Source organism: Moschus berezovskii, chromosome 6, assembly GCF_049115385.1.
Source record: "Moschus berezovskii isolate FMDL1 chromosome 6, NW_MosBer_1.0, whole genome shotgun sequence".
Lineage (NCBI taxonomy): Eukaryota > Metazoa > Chordata > Mammalia > Artiodactyla > Moschidae > Moschus > Moschus berezovskii.
Window position 1 is genome coordinate 110,257,885 of NC_142465.1, and position 17,664 is coordinate 110,275,548.

At 49.6% G+C, this 17,664-nt stretch overlaps 1 protein-coding gene across 3 annotated transcripts in view; it reads left to right on the plus strand.

Moving 5' to 3' along the window:
- Positions 1-17,664, plus strand: part of TSPAN11 (tetraspanin 11) — a 66,128-nt gene that overhangs the window by 19,594 nt on the left and 28,870 nt on the right. For all 3 annotated transcript variants that reach the window (XM_055396025.2, XM_088837413.1, XM_088837412.1), the window contains exon 3: positions 10,907-11,001. In XM_055396025.2, the coding sequence (XP_055252000.2) occupies positions 10,918-11,001 (84 nt within the window). In that variant the 5' untranslated portion in view covers positions 10,907-10,917. The remainder of the gene's footprint in view (positions 1-10,906; positions 11,002-17,664) is intronic.

The window sequence follows — 17,664 nt, forward strand, 5'->3', positions numbered from 1 at the left end:
AGTTAGAAGCAGAAATGGGACCAGAACCCGGGTCTCTAAGACACCAAGGCTAGTCCTCCTGACGTGCTGCAGAGGACAGAAGGGTTCTAGAGGGAACTGGAAGGGGTGATAGCCATCTCCCTCTGGGCTTAATGACCTCATCAGCCTACTTTGATGACAGAGGCCTTGCACGCTGTCTCATGGAGCCCCCCCCAGGGCCCCCCAGGCTGCAGCCCTGCCTCGGAGCCCCTCCTCCCACCTCACAGAGGATGTTCCTTTCGCAGCATCTTCCTGTATTGAGAATGGAGGTGAGGTGCTTAAAGTTCACCAAACCTTTGCTTTTACCCCCTTCTTCTTTTTCAGTAGGAATATACGTTTTAAAAATGTAATTAACAAAACTGTAAAGTACATACACGCTCTTTTCAACACACATGGAACATTCACTGAAAGAAATGATTTTTCTAGGCCATAAAGTGAGTCTCAACAAATTTCAAAGGACTGAAATGATGCAGAGCATATTCTCAAGCCACAGTCAAATCAAGCCAGAAATTGGCAAGAAAATCACAACTAAAACATTCTCCAAATGTTTGAAAAATCAAGCAACACACATATAATCCTGGATCAAAAAAGAAATGGCAATGGAGATCAGAAAATACTTTGAAATGAATAGTGAAAATATGACAAATTAAAATGTTCAGAAAACAGCCAACACAGTGCTCAGAAGGAAGTACATAGCCTTAAAATGAATCTATTCACTTTGAAAGAGATCATCAAGCTATACACTTAAGATCTCTACACTTTACTATATATTTATCGAACTTCAACTTTAAAATTTAGTAAAACGGGAAATCATCCAATTTAGCAAATTCACACTAAAATGCGAATGAGTGATAACATTCAACTATATCTACATTTTAAGAGAAGGGTATTAAAAAGTATAGGAAAAAATGATTTTTTGCCACACTTTTAAGCAGAACGTCCTTACAAACTGGAAAACTTCAGATGACCCTTGTCAGAGTTTGGAAGCCATTCAGATGAAACTGAGACCAACCCATCCAGCAGGAGGTTGTACAAAAATTGCACATAGAAACACATTTGGGTGAAAGAGAGCTTAGAAATAGAGATGTTAATGACAGATAAGAAAGGGAAGTCTAGGAAAAATAACGTCCAAATACATATTTTATAGGTGCATATTAAACATGGTTGATAGAGACCTAGGGAGCTCTTTACTGGTATCAACCATACTATTTCTAGTACGATCCTCAGCAAACATCCCCTTTAAAGCTCAGTTGCCTTTCAATGTATAAGCTCAAATTGATTTCCCTGTAATCTAGAGAGTATAATTCTTTATCATTTTTACCCTGCCTGCTTCCACCGCAGGTTAACTGATAGACTCTCATGACTTAGAGGCTCATCTTAATAGTAGCCTTAGTTAAATATTATTAATATTTATGCCCCCTTCTTTCAAATGACTGTCATGTCTGGACCAATCTACTTTGTCAAAGTAACGTATTGATTTTCTGCAGGCACATTCTTCCTGGTCAGCTGAGGACAAGGTCTCCTGTCATGGCCATTGAAGTGACACCCACTAGTGGGCAGTGGGCTTAGGTACAGAAGTCGTGAGCCTGTATTTCCAGCTGTCAGATACACAGCCTCTGGTTGATGTTTTCTATCAGGTTACCCATACCTTGTTCCTCATCAAAGACCTCTTAGGGTGTTGGTTATAATAATCCCTTCACCCTGGCGTGGCACAGAGGTTGTCATCATAGTACACACAGTTCTTGTAAATTCTGCTCATGTGATCCCCATGACCACCCTGCAAGGGAGACAAAGCCAGACTAGCATTAGCCCCATTTCACAGATGAGAAAGCTGAGGCCTGAGGGCCTAGGACCTGCCCAGGGTCACACAGTCATAGGTGACCGCTGATATTCACACCAGCATCTTCTAATCTGCCAAGTAATACTGTTTTTGTTTGTTTGATGATTCTTTTTTTTTTTTTTGACTGTGCTGCATCTTTGTTCCTGCAAGGGCTTTTCTCTGGTTGTGGGTTGTGGTGCTTGGGCTTTTCGTTGCAGTGGCTTCCTTTGTTGCAGAGTCCAGGCTCTAGGGTGCTCAGGCTCAGTAATTGTGGCACATGGGCTCAGTAATTGTGGCTCCTGGGCTCTGGAGCACAGTCTCAGTAGTTGTGGCATGCAGACTTTGTTGCTCCAAGGCATGTGGGATCTTCCTGCATCGGGGATCGAACCCGTGTCTCCTGCGTTGGCAGGCGGATTCTTTACCACGGAGCCACATGGGAAGCCCTCCCTATTCCCTGATTCCTACCATAAACGCTAGGGAAGTCCTCATTTCCTGGGTCAGACAGCAATTTTTGTTTAAAGAAGGACTCAGTAAAAACAACAAAGAGTGATACTCGCCTACAGGCAGAACCTCCAAGGCTGTGTGTGTACCACTGCAGAGACTCAGAAGGCAGACAAACCACCTGCTTTAGGTTGTGAGCACAGCCCCAGCTAATCCACTGAATACACATTGGTACTTGCACATGAAGTAAAAAAAAAATAACCCCGTACTTAGGAAAATATGTGTCTCTGGGAATTAAGACTAAGAGTTCTTGGTGTTGGGGTTTTAATTCAAGTTTCACCTCTGGCACCATCCACATGATGCTCTAAGTAGCATTTGAACCTACATGTGGTCCAGAAGAGTCACCTGCGTCCCTACCTGCCCACAGTAAACACGATAATGTAACGGAACAAGCCGGTGGTCACCCAGAGCCCCCAGGCCAGCCGCAGTCTTGCTGTGGCACGCTCAGCCTCGAGGTCAAGGAGATGGAAAAGCAGGGAGGAGGGCGTGGCCCCCCACAGGGCCCCCAGGCATTTGGGGTCTTGGTGGCACTCCTGACCCAGGATCCTGCCGGGATCAGAGAACATTGGCCCCGCCCCCTCCTGCAGTCCCCATCTGGGGCCTGTGCCCGGCGAAGACCCCTCCATTCAGCTTCAGCCAGAGACCTCCGAGCTGGAAGCAGGTGCAAGAGGCCGAAAGTAGAACTTCCCAAAGGCCAGCAAGCACCTGCCCCCACTCTCACGGCCGTCTCCCCTTCCATTCTGTGCCTCGGTTTCCCCCAGGAAAAGGGGAGGAAGCCTCTCGCGGCTGTTTCCGGTGTCAGTCAGTTAGTGTACATGTGGTGCTTAGTGCATGCTCGCCACGTGTGGTTGTTGCTGCCAGTCGCTCAGTCGTGGCCGCCTCTTTGTGACCCCACAGACTGTAGCCCACCAGGCTCTTCCGTCTATGGCATTCTCCAGGCAAGCATACTAGAGTGGGTAGCCCTTCCCTTCTCCAGGGGATCTTCACAACCCAGGGGTCGAACCCACGTCTCCTGCATTGGCAGGCAGACTCTTTACCACTGCGCCACCTGGGAAGCCCCTAAGCGCCTATTAGCATTTTAGCAAAAGTTAATGATGATGGTAAGCATATCAGCCAATCAGAATCCTCTTGGTGGCCATGGAGCCAGAAGACCAGCTCTCTGTCCTGCCATTAATCTGCAGTGTGACCTTGGCCACAGTGTGACGCCCCCAGCCCACCCCGGGGCTCAGCTTTCTCAGGTCTCAAAGGGGCCAGGTCAGGAATGCTGGGTTCTGACCAGCTGTCCCTGTTGGAGGCCTGAGGGAGCCCCACTTCTCGGACCCCTTCAGCGGGACGGTCCACCCACCAGGACTAGGTCTGCTGCTGCTGCTGCTGCTGCTAAGTCACTTCAGTCGTGTCCGACTCTGTGTGACCCCATAGACAGAAGCCCACCAGGTTCCCCCGTCCCAGGGATTCTCCAGGCAAGAACACTGGAGTGGGTTGCCATTTCCTTCTCCAATGTGTGAAAGTGAAAAGGGAAAGTGAAGTCGCTCAGTCATGTCTGACTCTTAGCGACCCCATGGACTGCAGCCTACCAGGCTCTTCCGTCCATGGGATTTTCTAGGCAAGAGTACTGGAGTGGCTTGCCATTGCCTTCTAGGACTAGGTCAGGCATGTGGAAATGAAGCAGAGAAGAAGAGCGTAAAGAAGGACCACACACGCAGCGGCTGCAGCCCCGGTTCATTCCAAGCCTGTGTTCGGTTACACATTAAACCACTTAGACTGCTTTTTCCTTTCCAACTGTTTTACCATCACGTAGGCCTAACCTCTTGTTGACCGAGAACCCAGAGCAGGAAAGTGGCACTTTCCTGATGGAGAGGGTGGAGCTGGTTTTTCCACAGCAAGTATACTGGCTTTGTTTTTATTTTAGAATCACCAAGCTTCCCCTACACCCTGAGTATGGGATCTCTCCACTTGAGAGATGGAGGTTCAGGGCACCTCCAGCCTGAGCTAGGGCTCACAGGAGCATCAGAGAATAAGGGGTTGGTGTGACCCCAGGGGTGGAGAGTGTGTTATAGAGACTGTATTATTGTGTTGTTGTTCAGTCGCTAATTCGTGCCCGGCTCTCTGTGACCCCGTGAACTGGGGCCCGCCAGGCTCTTCTGTCCGTGGAATTCTCCAGGCAAGAATACTGGAGTGGGTTGCCTTTCCCTTCTCCAGGGGATCTTCCCAACCCAGGGATCGAACCCGGGTCTCCTGTACTGACAGGAGGATTCTTTACTGTCTGAGCCACCAGGAGCAAGGGTCAAGGAGGCAGGGTCACCTCCTCATACCCACAGGATTTTCTGGGATCCTGTGACACAGTTGACTATCATCCTCTGAGGGGAGGGGAGTCTCTGCCCTGCCTGCCTCCCCCACCACTGTCTGTCTCGTACCCCTTAGAGGAGCATCCTCCCATTGATTCCTGCCCACCCAATGAAACCCACTTAAGAAGATGAGTCTGTTTCTGAGAAATCACGAGACACTCCTTGGAGCTCAGGGGAAAATGGTTCTGGAAGATGATCCAAAGCCCGGCTCCTCCAGTCACTGGGGGCAGAGGATGGGGGCACAGGGGGCGCAGGAGAAGGTCTACCAGGCAGCTGGGGTTTGCTTTCCTCTCCAGGGGCTGCTGCCGCCATTCCCACCCCCAGCCCTACTACGGGCCTTAATCACAGGGGAGGGCTGAGGAAAGCAGGGAGAAAGGAGGGCAGAGAGGAGAGTGCTCTAAGCCGGCTGCCTGCCAGGCCCATCTGGAACCACTCGGGCCCACCCACCGCCTTCAGCCCGTCCCCCTATCCCTGCTCACTAGCCAGGAGGGTTTAGTGGTGGCTGTGGCGTCTTTCCCCGTGAGATGAACATGCAAAGTCAGAAACGCTTCTCCACCTTAACTAGGCCTTCCAGCTGCTTTCCTCGCCTTCTTGTTTGAAAATATCTACCTTGGGTCTCCACCCCCTCCCTGCCCCCAGTACTGGATCCCTAGCCCTCAGCATCCTCCGCTGATGCTGCTCTGGCAAAGGTGAGACCTGCCAGGCTCTTGGGACTGGCTGTCTCAGCAGCACGTGGCCCCATGGCCCACTCCTGGCTCCCCTGTTCTCCTTCGGCCCCACTGCCTTGCGAATCAGTCTCCCCAAGGCTGCTTCCTCCTCCCAGGATCTTTCCTCCGCTGCCTCCTAGCTGTATATGCGCCTGCCTTCAGTGTCTGTCCCCTGCTCTCCAGCCCGCTGCCCCTGGCCCGGTTCAGACCCTGCTGTCTTTCTCTTGGATACCAGCCTCAACTGTACCAACTGCTTAATTGGTCTCCCCAAGCACCCAGTCAGCCCCAGCCCCGTGCCGCCCCTGCCCCGGGACTCTCTCTGAAATGCGGGTCTCATCAAGGGACCGCCTTGCTGAGCACTTTCCTGTGCTTCTCATCACTCAGGATGTGAGTCCAAGTTCCAAGGCTTGGCTGACCATGGTCTGACCCCTACCTGCCTGAACACCTCTCATCCCTCCATTTACAGCCCATACCAGTGGGCCCCAAAGTGCAGACAGATGATCTACTTAGGATTCCTGTTCCTAATTACTTTTATCTTTAAAAAAAAAAAAAAAATTAAGCTTTGGTGGTATTTACTATATAGATTGACAACAATCCACGAATAAAATTTATAAATAAATATACATATTTATGGGGTATGCTGAAAACATTTTAGTGATGAAGTATACAGTTAGAAGAGCTTGGTGACCAGTGCCCAGCATTATAGCCCATCTCACTGCCCATCCTCAGTGACCCTGTTCACATTCTCTGGCAGACGTTTGTACTTACCACTCCATCCACCACATCAGGCTGAAGTTAGCTGTGGGTGATAGAATATTCAAACACATACCTTAAAGAAGCCATCAGTTTTTTTTGTTCTCTCATATAAACTAAGTCTAGAGGTGAACAGCCCACAGATGGTGTAGCAGCTCCAAAATCATCTGAGATCCAGGCTCTTTGAACTGATTGCTCTACTCTTTTCAACTCATGGTTTCCAGTTCATGGCTCAAAATGGCTGCTTGAGCTCCAGCCATTCCATCAGCATTCCAACTTACTAAAAGAAGGAAGAGGTGAAGAGTGTGCCTCGCCTTACTTTTAGGATATTTTTGATTACTAGAGATCAAGAATGGCATTTACTAATGATAAAGGGGTTGATCCATCAGGATGATATCACAACACCAAATCTATATACACTCCAAGATATATGAAGCAAAAATGAACAGAATTAACCAACAAGGACATACTGTATAGCAAGGGAACTATGCTCAATATCTTGTAATAAACTCTAATGGAAAATAACCTGAAAAAGAATATATATATTATATATATATACACACACACACACACTATCTCAATATCTTGCAATAACCTATAATGGAAAATAATCTGAAAAAGAATATATATGTATATGCAACCTAGACAGCATATTAAAAACACATTACTTTGCCAACAAAGGTCTGTCTAGTCAAGGCTATGGTTTTTCCAGTAGTCATGTATGGATGTGAGAGTTGGACTATAAAGAAAGCTGAGCGCCGAAGAATTGATGCTTTTGAACTGCGATGTTGGAGAAGACTCTTGAGAGTCCCTTGGACTGAAAGGAGATCCAACCAGTCCATCCTAAAGGAGGTCAGTCCCGGGTGTTCACTGGAAGGACTGATGTTAAAGCTGAAACTCCAATACTTTGGCCACCTGATGCGAAGAGCTGACTCATTGGAAAAGACCCTGATGTTGGGAAAGATTGAGGGCAGGAGGAGAAGGGGACAACAGAGGATAAGATGGTTGGATGGCATCACTGACTCGATGGACGTGGGTTTGGGTGGACTCTGGGAGTTGGTGATGGACAGGGAGACCTGGCGTGCTACAGTTCACAGAGTCGCAAAGAGTCAGACACGACTGAGTGACTGAACTGAACTGATACATATATATATATATATATATATATATATATATATTATTCTTCAGATTAGTACATGTATTATTATATAATATTATTTTATATTATGTATTGTTATATATATATATAGTTGAATTGCTTTGCTATACACCTGAAACTAACACAACATTGTAAATCAATTATATTTTAATAAAAAATGTTTTAAAGAAAACAATAAACAGAGTTGAAGACAGATATACAAGTTCATGGTCCTAGTGAGAGTCTAATATACCTTTTTTAAGAGCCAGTAGAGCAAGCAAACATAAAATCAGTAAGGGTGAAGCTATAAAAAGAACAACTAGCAAGTTTGACCTAACTGATGGCTATAGAACTACGGCAGCTCACGGTGACAGGATTTACTTTCTCAAACACACGGGACACGCTCACCCAAAAATGCTACTTTAAGAAGGTGCGTACACTGCTTCCGCTTCCGTGCCCTCTGCCATCGGTTGATCCTGGCAGTACCCGGCAGGGAGGGGGGCTGGGAAGTGTCATCTGCTCCAGGTGGCCAGGTGCCCAACTGAAATGGGGGCTTCTGGCCCTACGGCTGAGGGGGAACAGGTGTTAGGAAAGCCAGCAGCCTCAGTCCTCCTTGCCCCTTCCCCTGGCAGCTCTGGTCCCCACAGCAGTGCATGCTGGATAAGGGTTTGGGCTGAGTCAGAAGCTCCTCGTTCCGTTATTTAACCTGTCAGAGCGTCACCTTGTTTATCTGGGAAAATGAGAATAACTCTGTTTCATACCATCTCACCCATCTGGCATCATCGACTCAGTGGACATGAATTTGAGCAAATTCCAGGAGGTGGTGAAGGACAGGGAAGCCTGGTGTGCTGCAGTCCATGGGCTGCAAAGGGTCAGACACGACGGAGCGACTGAACAGCAGCAACTAGCACTTCACAGTGCTGCTGGGTAGCTGGAGCAAGATCATGTGTGTAAAGCACTTAGGCCTGGGCTTGGCACGTGGTAAGTGCACAGTGTTAGCTGCACAGAGAGGTTAAGTAACTTGCCCCATGTCACGCAGGAAATGACAAGGCTGGATTTCACATCCAGGCATCTGGCTCCAAGCTGGTTCTGATACTTCTCTGGGGACCTCTGCCAACCCCAGCAGAGGGCCCCACAGATGGTAGGGCCCCATGGAAGGAGGACAGGAAACCATTAGCCTTGTGACTTGAGAGAGGTTATGTTAAAACGTGTGACTTAACTCAGATGTGTGTTAATTTCCTCATTTCTTCTGCAGAAGGTTGGATTAAGTGAGCCCAGAGGTTTCTGCTGACCCTGACATTCCACAGACCCTTGCGGTTCTGTCTTCTCTACCCCTAGTGGCTGAAACTTTGCCATTAGCAATGTGTGATTTTAGTTAAATCCTGTCATCTGCCTGAACTCTTAAAAATACAGTTTCCTTCGGAGCATCCTGATACCTCAGTTTGCAGGTCAAGAGAAGGCTCTGGTGCGTGGGTCCAGTGGGCCCTGGCTGAGAGGGGAGGACCAGACACAGGGAGAGGAGAATACAGACAGGAGGGGCCGAGCCCACCGGCCCAGAGGGTCCCTTCTTAGGGATCCACCTAGTGACCTGCATGATGACTGTGTAATAGCTCCCGGGTCAGTCGCCTAGCCAACTCCAGCCACTTTTTATAGGGCTTCCTTTTTTCTCCTTCTGTATTTTTTCTGCCACCCTACCTCTCAGACTGAATTGGAGGAAAATGGGTTTTGTCTTTTTTTAACGAGAAGACAAAGTCTTAAATTACCTTATTTGAGGTCTGCAAATAGAAATCCCAAATAAGACAGCCACCTCTTCTTTTCTCTCTTCCTCTTGCTTTGTCTCAGGAGCCCCTGAGCTCGAAATAAAGCGCAGAGCAGTGGCTCTGGAGGAAATAATCTGGGTCGGACAGGTACCAGTCACCAAGAGTGGGGAAGGCGGTAGGGAAGAGCCCGATCAGACAATGGTGGGAACTGGGGAGAAGGAAACAGAGGTGGGCAGAACCATGGCCTTGCTGCTCTGGGTCTAGAATGAAAGAGGTCCCCCTAGAGGGGCGACTCCTTCAGGAGCAGCTACGCTGAGTGTCAGCGTGTGTGCCCAGGAGACAAGGAGCCCGAGGAGAGGCCACAGAGGCTGCTGTTGGGACTTAGATGCAAATGAGACCGCCGGGCACAGTGACCCTTCAGCTTCTCATCCCACTGGTGCCAGTGCCCAAGGAGCCCACTGGTGGGCATCAGGTCTAGGGGAAGGAGCAAAGTCTCTGGGGCAAAGACTAGGAGTTCTACGACTGGCGTCCTGGTTTTAATCCCTGTCCCAGGCAATCAAAATAGCCAACCAAGATTTAGCCCGTGCTGGGAACTATGGTCAGCCCCTACAGAGACCATCCCTTCAAGTCTGCGGGACATCCCGCCATGCAGGCATTGTCATCGTTTCCTCCCGTCCAGATGAGGACACGGAGGACAAGAGGTTTCCTAACTACCCAGATTCTCAGGTGGCTGCGACAGATCAGGGTTGGAACCCAGGGAGCCGGGCTCCAGAGCTCTTGTCTGCCTCCTGCCAAGCCACTCAGCCCGCTGACCCACTTCCTTCTTTGGAAAGTCGGTGTGCCGGGGGCAGGCGAGGTGGGCTGAGGTTCATAGAGGCCCTTTCCAAGCATGGATGCTCTGGTTTGAGGTTCATGCCTCACCTATGCGTGCAAAGGTCCTGTTCAAATGATGCAGGATTCCACCGCAGAGCAGGTGCACTGAGTGTGTGCGTGTGTGTGTGTTGTGTGCATTCACGCACTTGTGTCTGGCAACCCTGCTGAGACAGGGCAGAGTAAGAGCACAACAGGACTGGAGACTTCCCTGCTGGTCCACTGGCTTAGACTCTGCACTCCCATTGTGGGGGCCCAGGTTCGATCCTGGTCAGGGAACTAGATCCTACATACCACAGCCAAGAGTTCACGGGTCACAACCAAAGATCCCACACGCCACAACCAAAGATCCCACACACCACAACCAAAGATCCCACACGCCACAACCAAAGATCCCACACGCCACAACCAAACATCCCACACATCACAACCAAACATCCCACACGCCATAACCAAAGATCCCACACGCCACAACCAAATATCCCACGTCACCACTAAAGATCCCCACACGCCACAACCAAAGATCCCACACCTCACCACTAAGACCCAGCACAGCCATGGGATTCTCCAGGCTAAAATACTGGAGTGGGTAGCCGTTCCCTTCTCCAGGAGATCTTCCCAACTCAGGGTTCAAACCCGGGTCTCCTGCATTGCAGGCAGATTCTTTACCATCTGAGCCACCAGAAAAGCCTGTTTAAAAAGAATACAGCAGGACGGTGCAAAGTTGGTAGGAACACTTTCAGGTTAAACCTACGTCAGAGGGGCCAAACCAAGATCCAAAGGCCTAGAAAATTCTGTCTGGGCCACCTCCATTGTATGTCCAGTGGCCTCTGGGTTTTTCTGCTCTTTGCTCAGGGTTGCACACCCCCAACCTCAGAGCCCCCGGTCAGACAGGCTTGGGAGCCCCTTGAAAGGAACCTCAGTGGGGAGCCGGGCTCTGGGCTAGTGAGGCTGCCTCTCTGGACGCCCTGGCCATGCGTGTGTCTTCTTTGCAGGCCCAGCAGCCATGGCCCATTACAAGGTGGAGCAGGATGACTGGCTGACCGTCTACCTGAAGTATCTGCTCTTCGTCTTTAACTTCTTCTTCTGGGTAAGTGCACCCGGCACGCTCCCCCCTCCCCCAGCACCGAGTAGGTCAAGTCATCTTTGCTGTTTTGTGAGGTATCACTCTGGCGCTGATTTTTTTTCTTTTCCAAAGACCACTCAGGGGCAAACTCTGCCTGCTTGGGAGCAAATGTGCGCATTTGTTACGAAACGAAAGGCTCCGTCCACAGGTTGGCGTGGGCAGCATCACGACTCTGAGAGGAGGGTGCTAGGCCTATTGTGTCCCAGCCTCCTCAGCCGCGGGGTCCACTCTGCCTTCCCAGCCATAGCTCGAGGCCCCAGGGCCCGGCGGAAACGCAAGGCCTCTAATAAGTGCTTCTTTGTGTTTGAAGCCCATTTGCCTCTTATGACTCACACTCTCCAGGCCCGAGGCAGAGAGACGCAAGTCCTGGGGTGGGGTTGGGGACGGTGGGGAGTGGGGGCGGGGAGGGCAGGATGCCTCTGTGCTTGGGGAATGGTCTCCATAGTGACCCCACCCCAGGAAACTGCCCAGACTGTGTCTTCTAGGAGCAGAGGAGTCTGTCCACTTGAGACAACTCTCCGGGTAACTGGGAGCAGAATACCATCAGGTGCCCAAAGTAGCCAGATACTGGAGTGTGTATGTCACTTTGTGAGATGTTCTCACTGGACCTGGAGGGCTAGGGTATGGGCAGTGTGGGCAGCTCTGCTGTGAGCAGCTCGTCTGTGCTGGCTAAGGCTGTTGTCGTTCATCAGTAAGTCGTATCCGACTCTTTTTGCGACCCCATGGACTGCAGCATGCCAGGCTTCCCTGTCCTTTACTGTCTCCTGAAATTTGCTCAAACCCCTGTCCATTGAGTCGGTGACGCCATCCAGCCATCTCATCCTCTGTCACCCCCTTCTCCTCCTGCTTTCAGTCTTTCCCAGCATCAGGGTCTTTTCAATGAGTCTGCTCTTCGCATCAGGTGGGCAAAGTATTGGAGCTTCAGCTTCAGCATCAGTCCTTCCAGTGAATCCCCAACTAAACAAAAGTTAGCTCTGCAGTGACAAACCTGAATTTTTGCCTGAGTAATGTGCTTGTTCCCCCTCCCTCCTGCCTGGAAAAATCTTTCATGTTATCCGTCTCTAAGAGCTCCTTTTCATCTGCTCAATGGGACGCCGCCTAGATTCAAATGGAGTTTTGTTCAAATCAACTTCAGATTTTTAATGTGCCTTAGTTTTTCTTTTATTGGTGTGTTTCACAGATGCCCTGAAATGGTGTATGTATGTAAAGTGCTTGATTCAGTCTCTGCACACAGAAGGCACTCAATAAATGCAGTGTTTTGGATACACGAGATATAGAAGGCCCCCAAATGCCACCAGATCAACCTGCCGATGAGGCTGGGCTAGGTTTCCTTGTTGCCATGGTGACAGATGGAGTCTTGGAAGCATCTCGGAAAGGCAGAAGCAGAGATAGGCTGTGTCTGCCTTTTCGGTCTTTCACTAAGATAAATGAAATTGCTTAATATAGGGAAGGGTCCTGGCGCAGTAGTTAAGACTTGGTGCACACACTGAGGCAAGGGTTTCAAAGAGTCTTGGAGAGGAGACACGGGATGCTATCTATTCAGAAGTTGAACGATCTGATACTTGTTTAAATGCAAAGTTCCTGAAACAAACTATAAACTCATTTTATTTGCACCTTTTATCTTCCTGGGCAAGTGTTTCCTGGAATAGTGAAGTTGTATAGAGGAAGACAGTAGAACAATAAAGTCATGTGGGTGTGATCAGTATGCTCTGTGGGTGTAGACACTTTCGATTTCCCAGAGATAAATCCAGTGGGGTGTTTAGGATACTCGCTGACTGTTTTTGTTTTTTTTTTTTTAAAGAAGAAGTATTAAAAAAAAATAAATAAATAAAAAATAAAAGAAGAAGTATGCTTTTCCTGATCATGAAAGTCTGATGTATCTACTAATAATCTTAAAATACTGAAAAATATAAATAAGGAAAAATTGGCTCAGTATCTCACTGTCTTGGGCTGCTGAGGAGCCTTAACAAAGGAGCATAAATTGGGTGGCTTCAGACAACAGAAATTTGTTGTCTCGTAGCTCTGGAGGGCAAAAGTCCAAAGTCAGCTCCCCACACAGACCTCCTGCTTTGAGTTAAAAATACCCCTGCCCCGGGGGGCCTGGCCTCCAGGGACCCAGTCAGCCAAGTCTCCTCCCCATGTAGAGGATGGTCAGTTTCAAAGGTTCAAGCTTTGAGGTTCTGGCATCTGTCCCCAGATTCCCTGCAATCTCAGTAGAAATGGGACAGACCCCTAGTCTTCCTTCTTTCGTGGCAGAGCCCAGACTCATGCATTCGGTGGCACACAGAGTCCCTGGGAATTTTCAAGAGTTCTCCAGGGAGGGGTCTTGTCCACGAGGACCCCTCCCACACACCCCAGAGTCTAGTGACTGGTCCTTCCCTCGGAGCAGCCCCTCTTATAAGACGCGTATCAGAGCCAGTGTCTGCACTGTGGGTGCTCTCCACTCCCCCCAGAGGTCCTCACCTCTTCCCCCTTCCCCATAGAATCTGTAGAGCACCAGGGAGGGTCCCCAGACACCCCCCATTTGCCGTTCACTGCCCCTCCCCCCCGGAGAAGGCAATGGCAACCCACTCCAGTACTCTTGCCTGGAAAATCCCATGGATGGAGGAGCCTGGTGGGCTGCAGTCCATGGGGTCGCACAGAGTCGGACACAACTGAAGTGACTTAACAGCAGCAGCAGCAGCAGTAGCAGCCCCTACCCCTACCCCAAGCGCAGCCACGGAAGGTGCCCTAGACATCAGAGGCAGATTGATTGGGGTGAACACTGCAAACACTTCCTGGTCAGAACAGTGGTCCTGCTCGGTGCATCTCCTTGCTACACTGTCCAGATCCAGCTAGGAGAGAGTAAGAAAGCCCAGGTTCTCCCCGTGGGAGGATTCTTGGGGACTCCCCTGAATAAAGACCTTCTGTGAATCATCCCTTGCGATGCTCAGATCAGCCCTGGTGGCCTTACCTCTGTTATCCTCATCACCAACAGGGAGCAGGCTCAGATTCCTCCTTACTGTCTTGTTGTGATAAGCAACCTGGAGCTGACATCCAGGTATTCTGGTCAATGATAATTGAAAATCCAGTCCATGGCATTTATTAAGCACATGCTAAGTGCCAAGCCCTGCTGTGGGCCCTTGGAGTATGTCTGTGGACAAAGCTTCCTGCATCCATGGAGCTCACAGCTGAGGGCTCCCCTGGGCTGTTCTTCTACCTGCATCATCCTAGATAACCTCCCAGTGCCCCGAGGCTGTGAACAGCTCTGTGAGAGCCCCAGGTTACCAAGGGCGAAGCCATCTGCCCAAAGCCCCAGAGCTGGAGGCACCTCTATCCAATCCCTGAGCTGCGTGCTTGACCATCGGCTCTGATGTCATCCGTTGCCTCCAGCTGAGTCCTGCATGTTCCCAGTGTCCCGAGGGTACATGCTAAGTCGCTTCAGTCGTGTCCAACTCTTTGCAATCCTATGAACTGTAGCCCACCAGGCTCCTCTGTCCATGGGATTTTCTAGGCAAGAATACTGGAGTGGGTTGCTGTGCCCTCCTCTGGGGGATTTTCCTGACACAGGGATCCAACCTGCGTCTCTTATGTCTCCTGCATTGGCAAGCAGGTTCTTTACCACTAGTGCCATCTGGGAAGCCCATGAATTAGTGACACAGTAGAGTGTGCCAGGAAGACTCAGGCTCAAGTTCCAGCTCAAATTCAGAGCCTGTTGTCTACTGTCATGGTGCTATGGACTGAACTGTGACCCACTGGGATTCATGTGTTGAAGCTGAATCGTCAGTGAGGCTCTATTTGAAGACAGGACGTTTGGGAGGTAATTAAGGTTAAGTAAGGAACATTCTGAAAGAGATGGGAATACCAGACCACCTGACCTGCCTCTTGAGAAACCTGTATGCAGGTCAGGAAGCAACAGTTAGAACTGGACATGGAACAACAGACTGGTTCCAAATCGGGAAAGGAGTATGTCAAGGCTGTATATTGTCACCCTGCTTATTTAACTTATATGCAGAGTACATCATGAGAAATGCTGGCTGGATGAAGCACAAGCTGGAATCAAGATTGCCAGGAGAAATCTCAATAACCTCAGATATGCAGATGACACCACCCTTATGGCAGAAAGTGAAGAGGAACTCAAAAGCCTCTTGATGAAAGTAAAAGAGGAGTGTGAAAAAGTTGGCTTAAAGCTCAACATTCAGAAAACTAAGATCATGGCATCTGGTCCCATCACTTCATGGCAAATAGATGGGGAAACAGTGGAAACAGTGACAGACTTTATTTTGGGGGGCTGCAAAATCACTGCAGATGGTGACTGCAGCCTTGAAATTAGAAAACGTTTACTCCTTGGAAGAAAAGTTATGACCAAGCTAGACAGCATGTTAAAAAGTAGAGACATTACTTTGCCAACAAAGGTCCATCTAGTCAAGGCTGTGGTTTTTCCAGTAGTCAAGTATGGATGTGAGACTTGGACTATAAAGAAAGCTGAGCATGGAAGAGTTGATACTTTTGAACTGTGTTGTTGGAGAAGACTCTTGAGAGTCCCTTGGACTGCAAGGAGAGCCAACCAGTCCATCCTAAAGGAAATCAGTCCTGAATATTCATTGGAAGGACTGATGCTGAACTGAAACTCCAATCCTTTGGCCACCTGATGCAAAGAACTGACTCACTGGAAAAGACCCTGGTGCTGGGAAAGATTGAAGGCAGGAGGAGGAGGGGACAATAGAGGATGAGATGGTTGGATGGCACCACCGACTCAATGGACATGAATGTGAGTAAGGTTTGGGAGTTGGTGATGGGCAGGGAGGCCTGGTGTGCTGCAGTCCGTGGGGTCGCAAAATGTTGGACACGACTGAGTGACTGAACTGATCTGAACTGAAGGTCAAAAGAGGCTTCCCAACTGGTGCTAGTGGTAAAGAATCCGCCTGCCAATGCAGGAGATTTGGGTTCAATCCCTGGGTCAGGAAGATCCCCTGGAGAAGGAGTATTCTTGCCTGGAGAATCCCACGGACAGTAGAGCCTGCCGGGCTACAGTCCATAGGGTCACAAAGAGTCAGACACGACTGAAGCAACTTCGCACACACGGACTCACAGGAGATCATAAAGGTGGGGTCCTGATTCCATAGGATCGGTGGCCTTACAAGTGGAGGAGGAGGACACGTGAGGACACAGTGAAGACAGCTGTCCGTAGGCAAGGAAGATCCTTACCAAAACTGAATCAGCCAGCACCTTATTTTGAGGACTTCCCACCCCCAAAACTGTGAGAAATGGAAAGAAATTTCTGTTTAAGTGGCCCAGCTATGGTGTTTTATCATGGTGACCTTGAGCAGACTAAGACATTAGGCAAATCACTTCATCCCCCCGAGCCTCACTGTCTCCATACGTCGCATGGGACTACCAGTGCCCGTAAGTAGTAAAGGTTAGTGTTGAGGAGAACATGTCCCACTATTTCTGGCACATGCTGGGTGCTTAGCTGCCCTGCGTTGCTACGGTGATTACACTAAGGGGTCTGCCTCACCTCCAAAAGCTTTCTGTGTCCAGATCTCTGACTCGATGGCTTTGGGGATCACAACCCACGTAAGCAGTTGATGAACGCGTAAGAGATGCTTCCATGAAGCTAAGCTTGCCTTCACTGTGTGCTGTGCCCTCCTATTCTCTTCCATTTCATGGTGGGTGTTCTGTTCTGTGCTTTAGTGCAGGTTGCTGTTGCTCTTGTTTAGTTGCTAAGTCCTGTCCAACTTTTTGTGACCCCATGGACCTCAACCCACCAGGCTCCTCTCTGTCCATGGGATTCTCCGGGCAAGAACACTGGAGTGGGTTGCCATTTCCTCCTCCAGGGGATCTTCCCGACTATGGGATCGAACCCATGTCTCCCATGTTTCCTGCATTAGCAGGTGGATTCTCTACCACTGAGCCACATGGGAAGCCCTTTAGTGCAGGTTACATCCATCCCACCAAGTTTATCTCACGCCCTGAAGGGTTACATCCCACAGTTTGAAACACCCAGAGCAGTGGCTGGCGGGGGTGGGGGGAGATTCAGGTGCCAGTTATGCAGTGCAGGGTCTTGATGAGATTTCAAACCAAGCCTCCACCAGCTGCCAGCGCAGCACAGTTTGAGGGTTATAAATCATCTCACTCTCCAAAAAGATCCTACAAGCACTCTGTAATTATCCTCACTCCCGTTCCGTAGATGATAAAATGTCAGCTGAGATGATTCCCAGAGGTCAGTTCTGGGCTTCCTGACTCTGAGTCCGCTGCTCTTCCACCTCCATAGACCACGGACACATAACCACAGCCTTAGACCCACCTCACTGATGCCCGTGTGAACTCCCAGATGTCCCCAGGGGTCAGGGTTGAATCCAGATTAAGATGTGTTTTGGTGGCATGGGCAGTTTAGAGATGCAGACTGTGAAGAATATAAGCAAAGCTGAAGGAGCGTGGCAGCACACACCCACATTCTACATCCAAGCTCCGCCCCACCTCCGGACCCCTACTCCCGACCCATCCCATGACTGCCCCCCATCCTTCACCATCAGCTGCCCTGACTCCCCCACCCCACCATGCAGTTCCATGAACGCAGAGTTGTTCATGCCCATGTCACCAGCAGGATACAGCTCTGGGTCAGAAACCAAAATACCAATGTTTTCA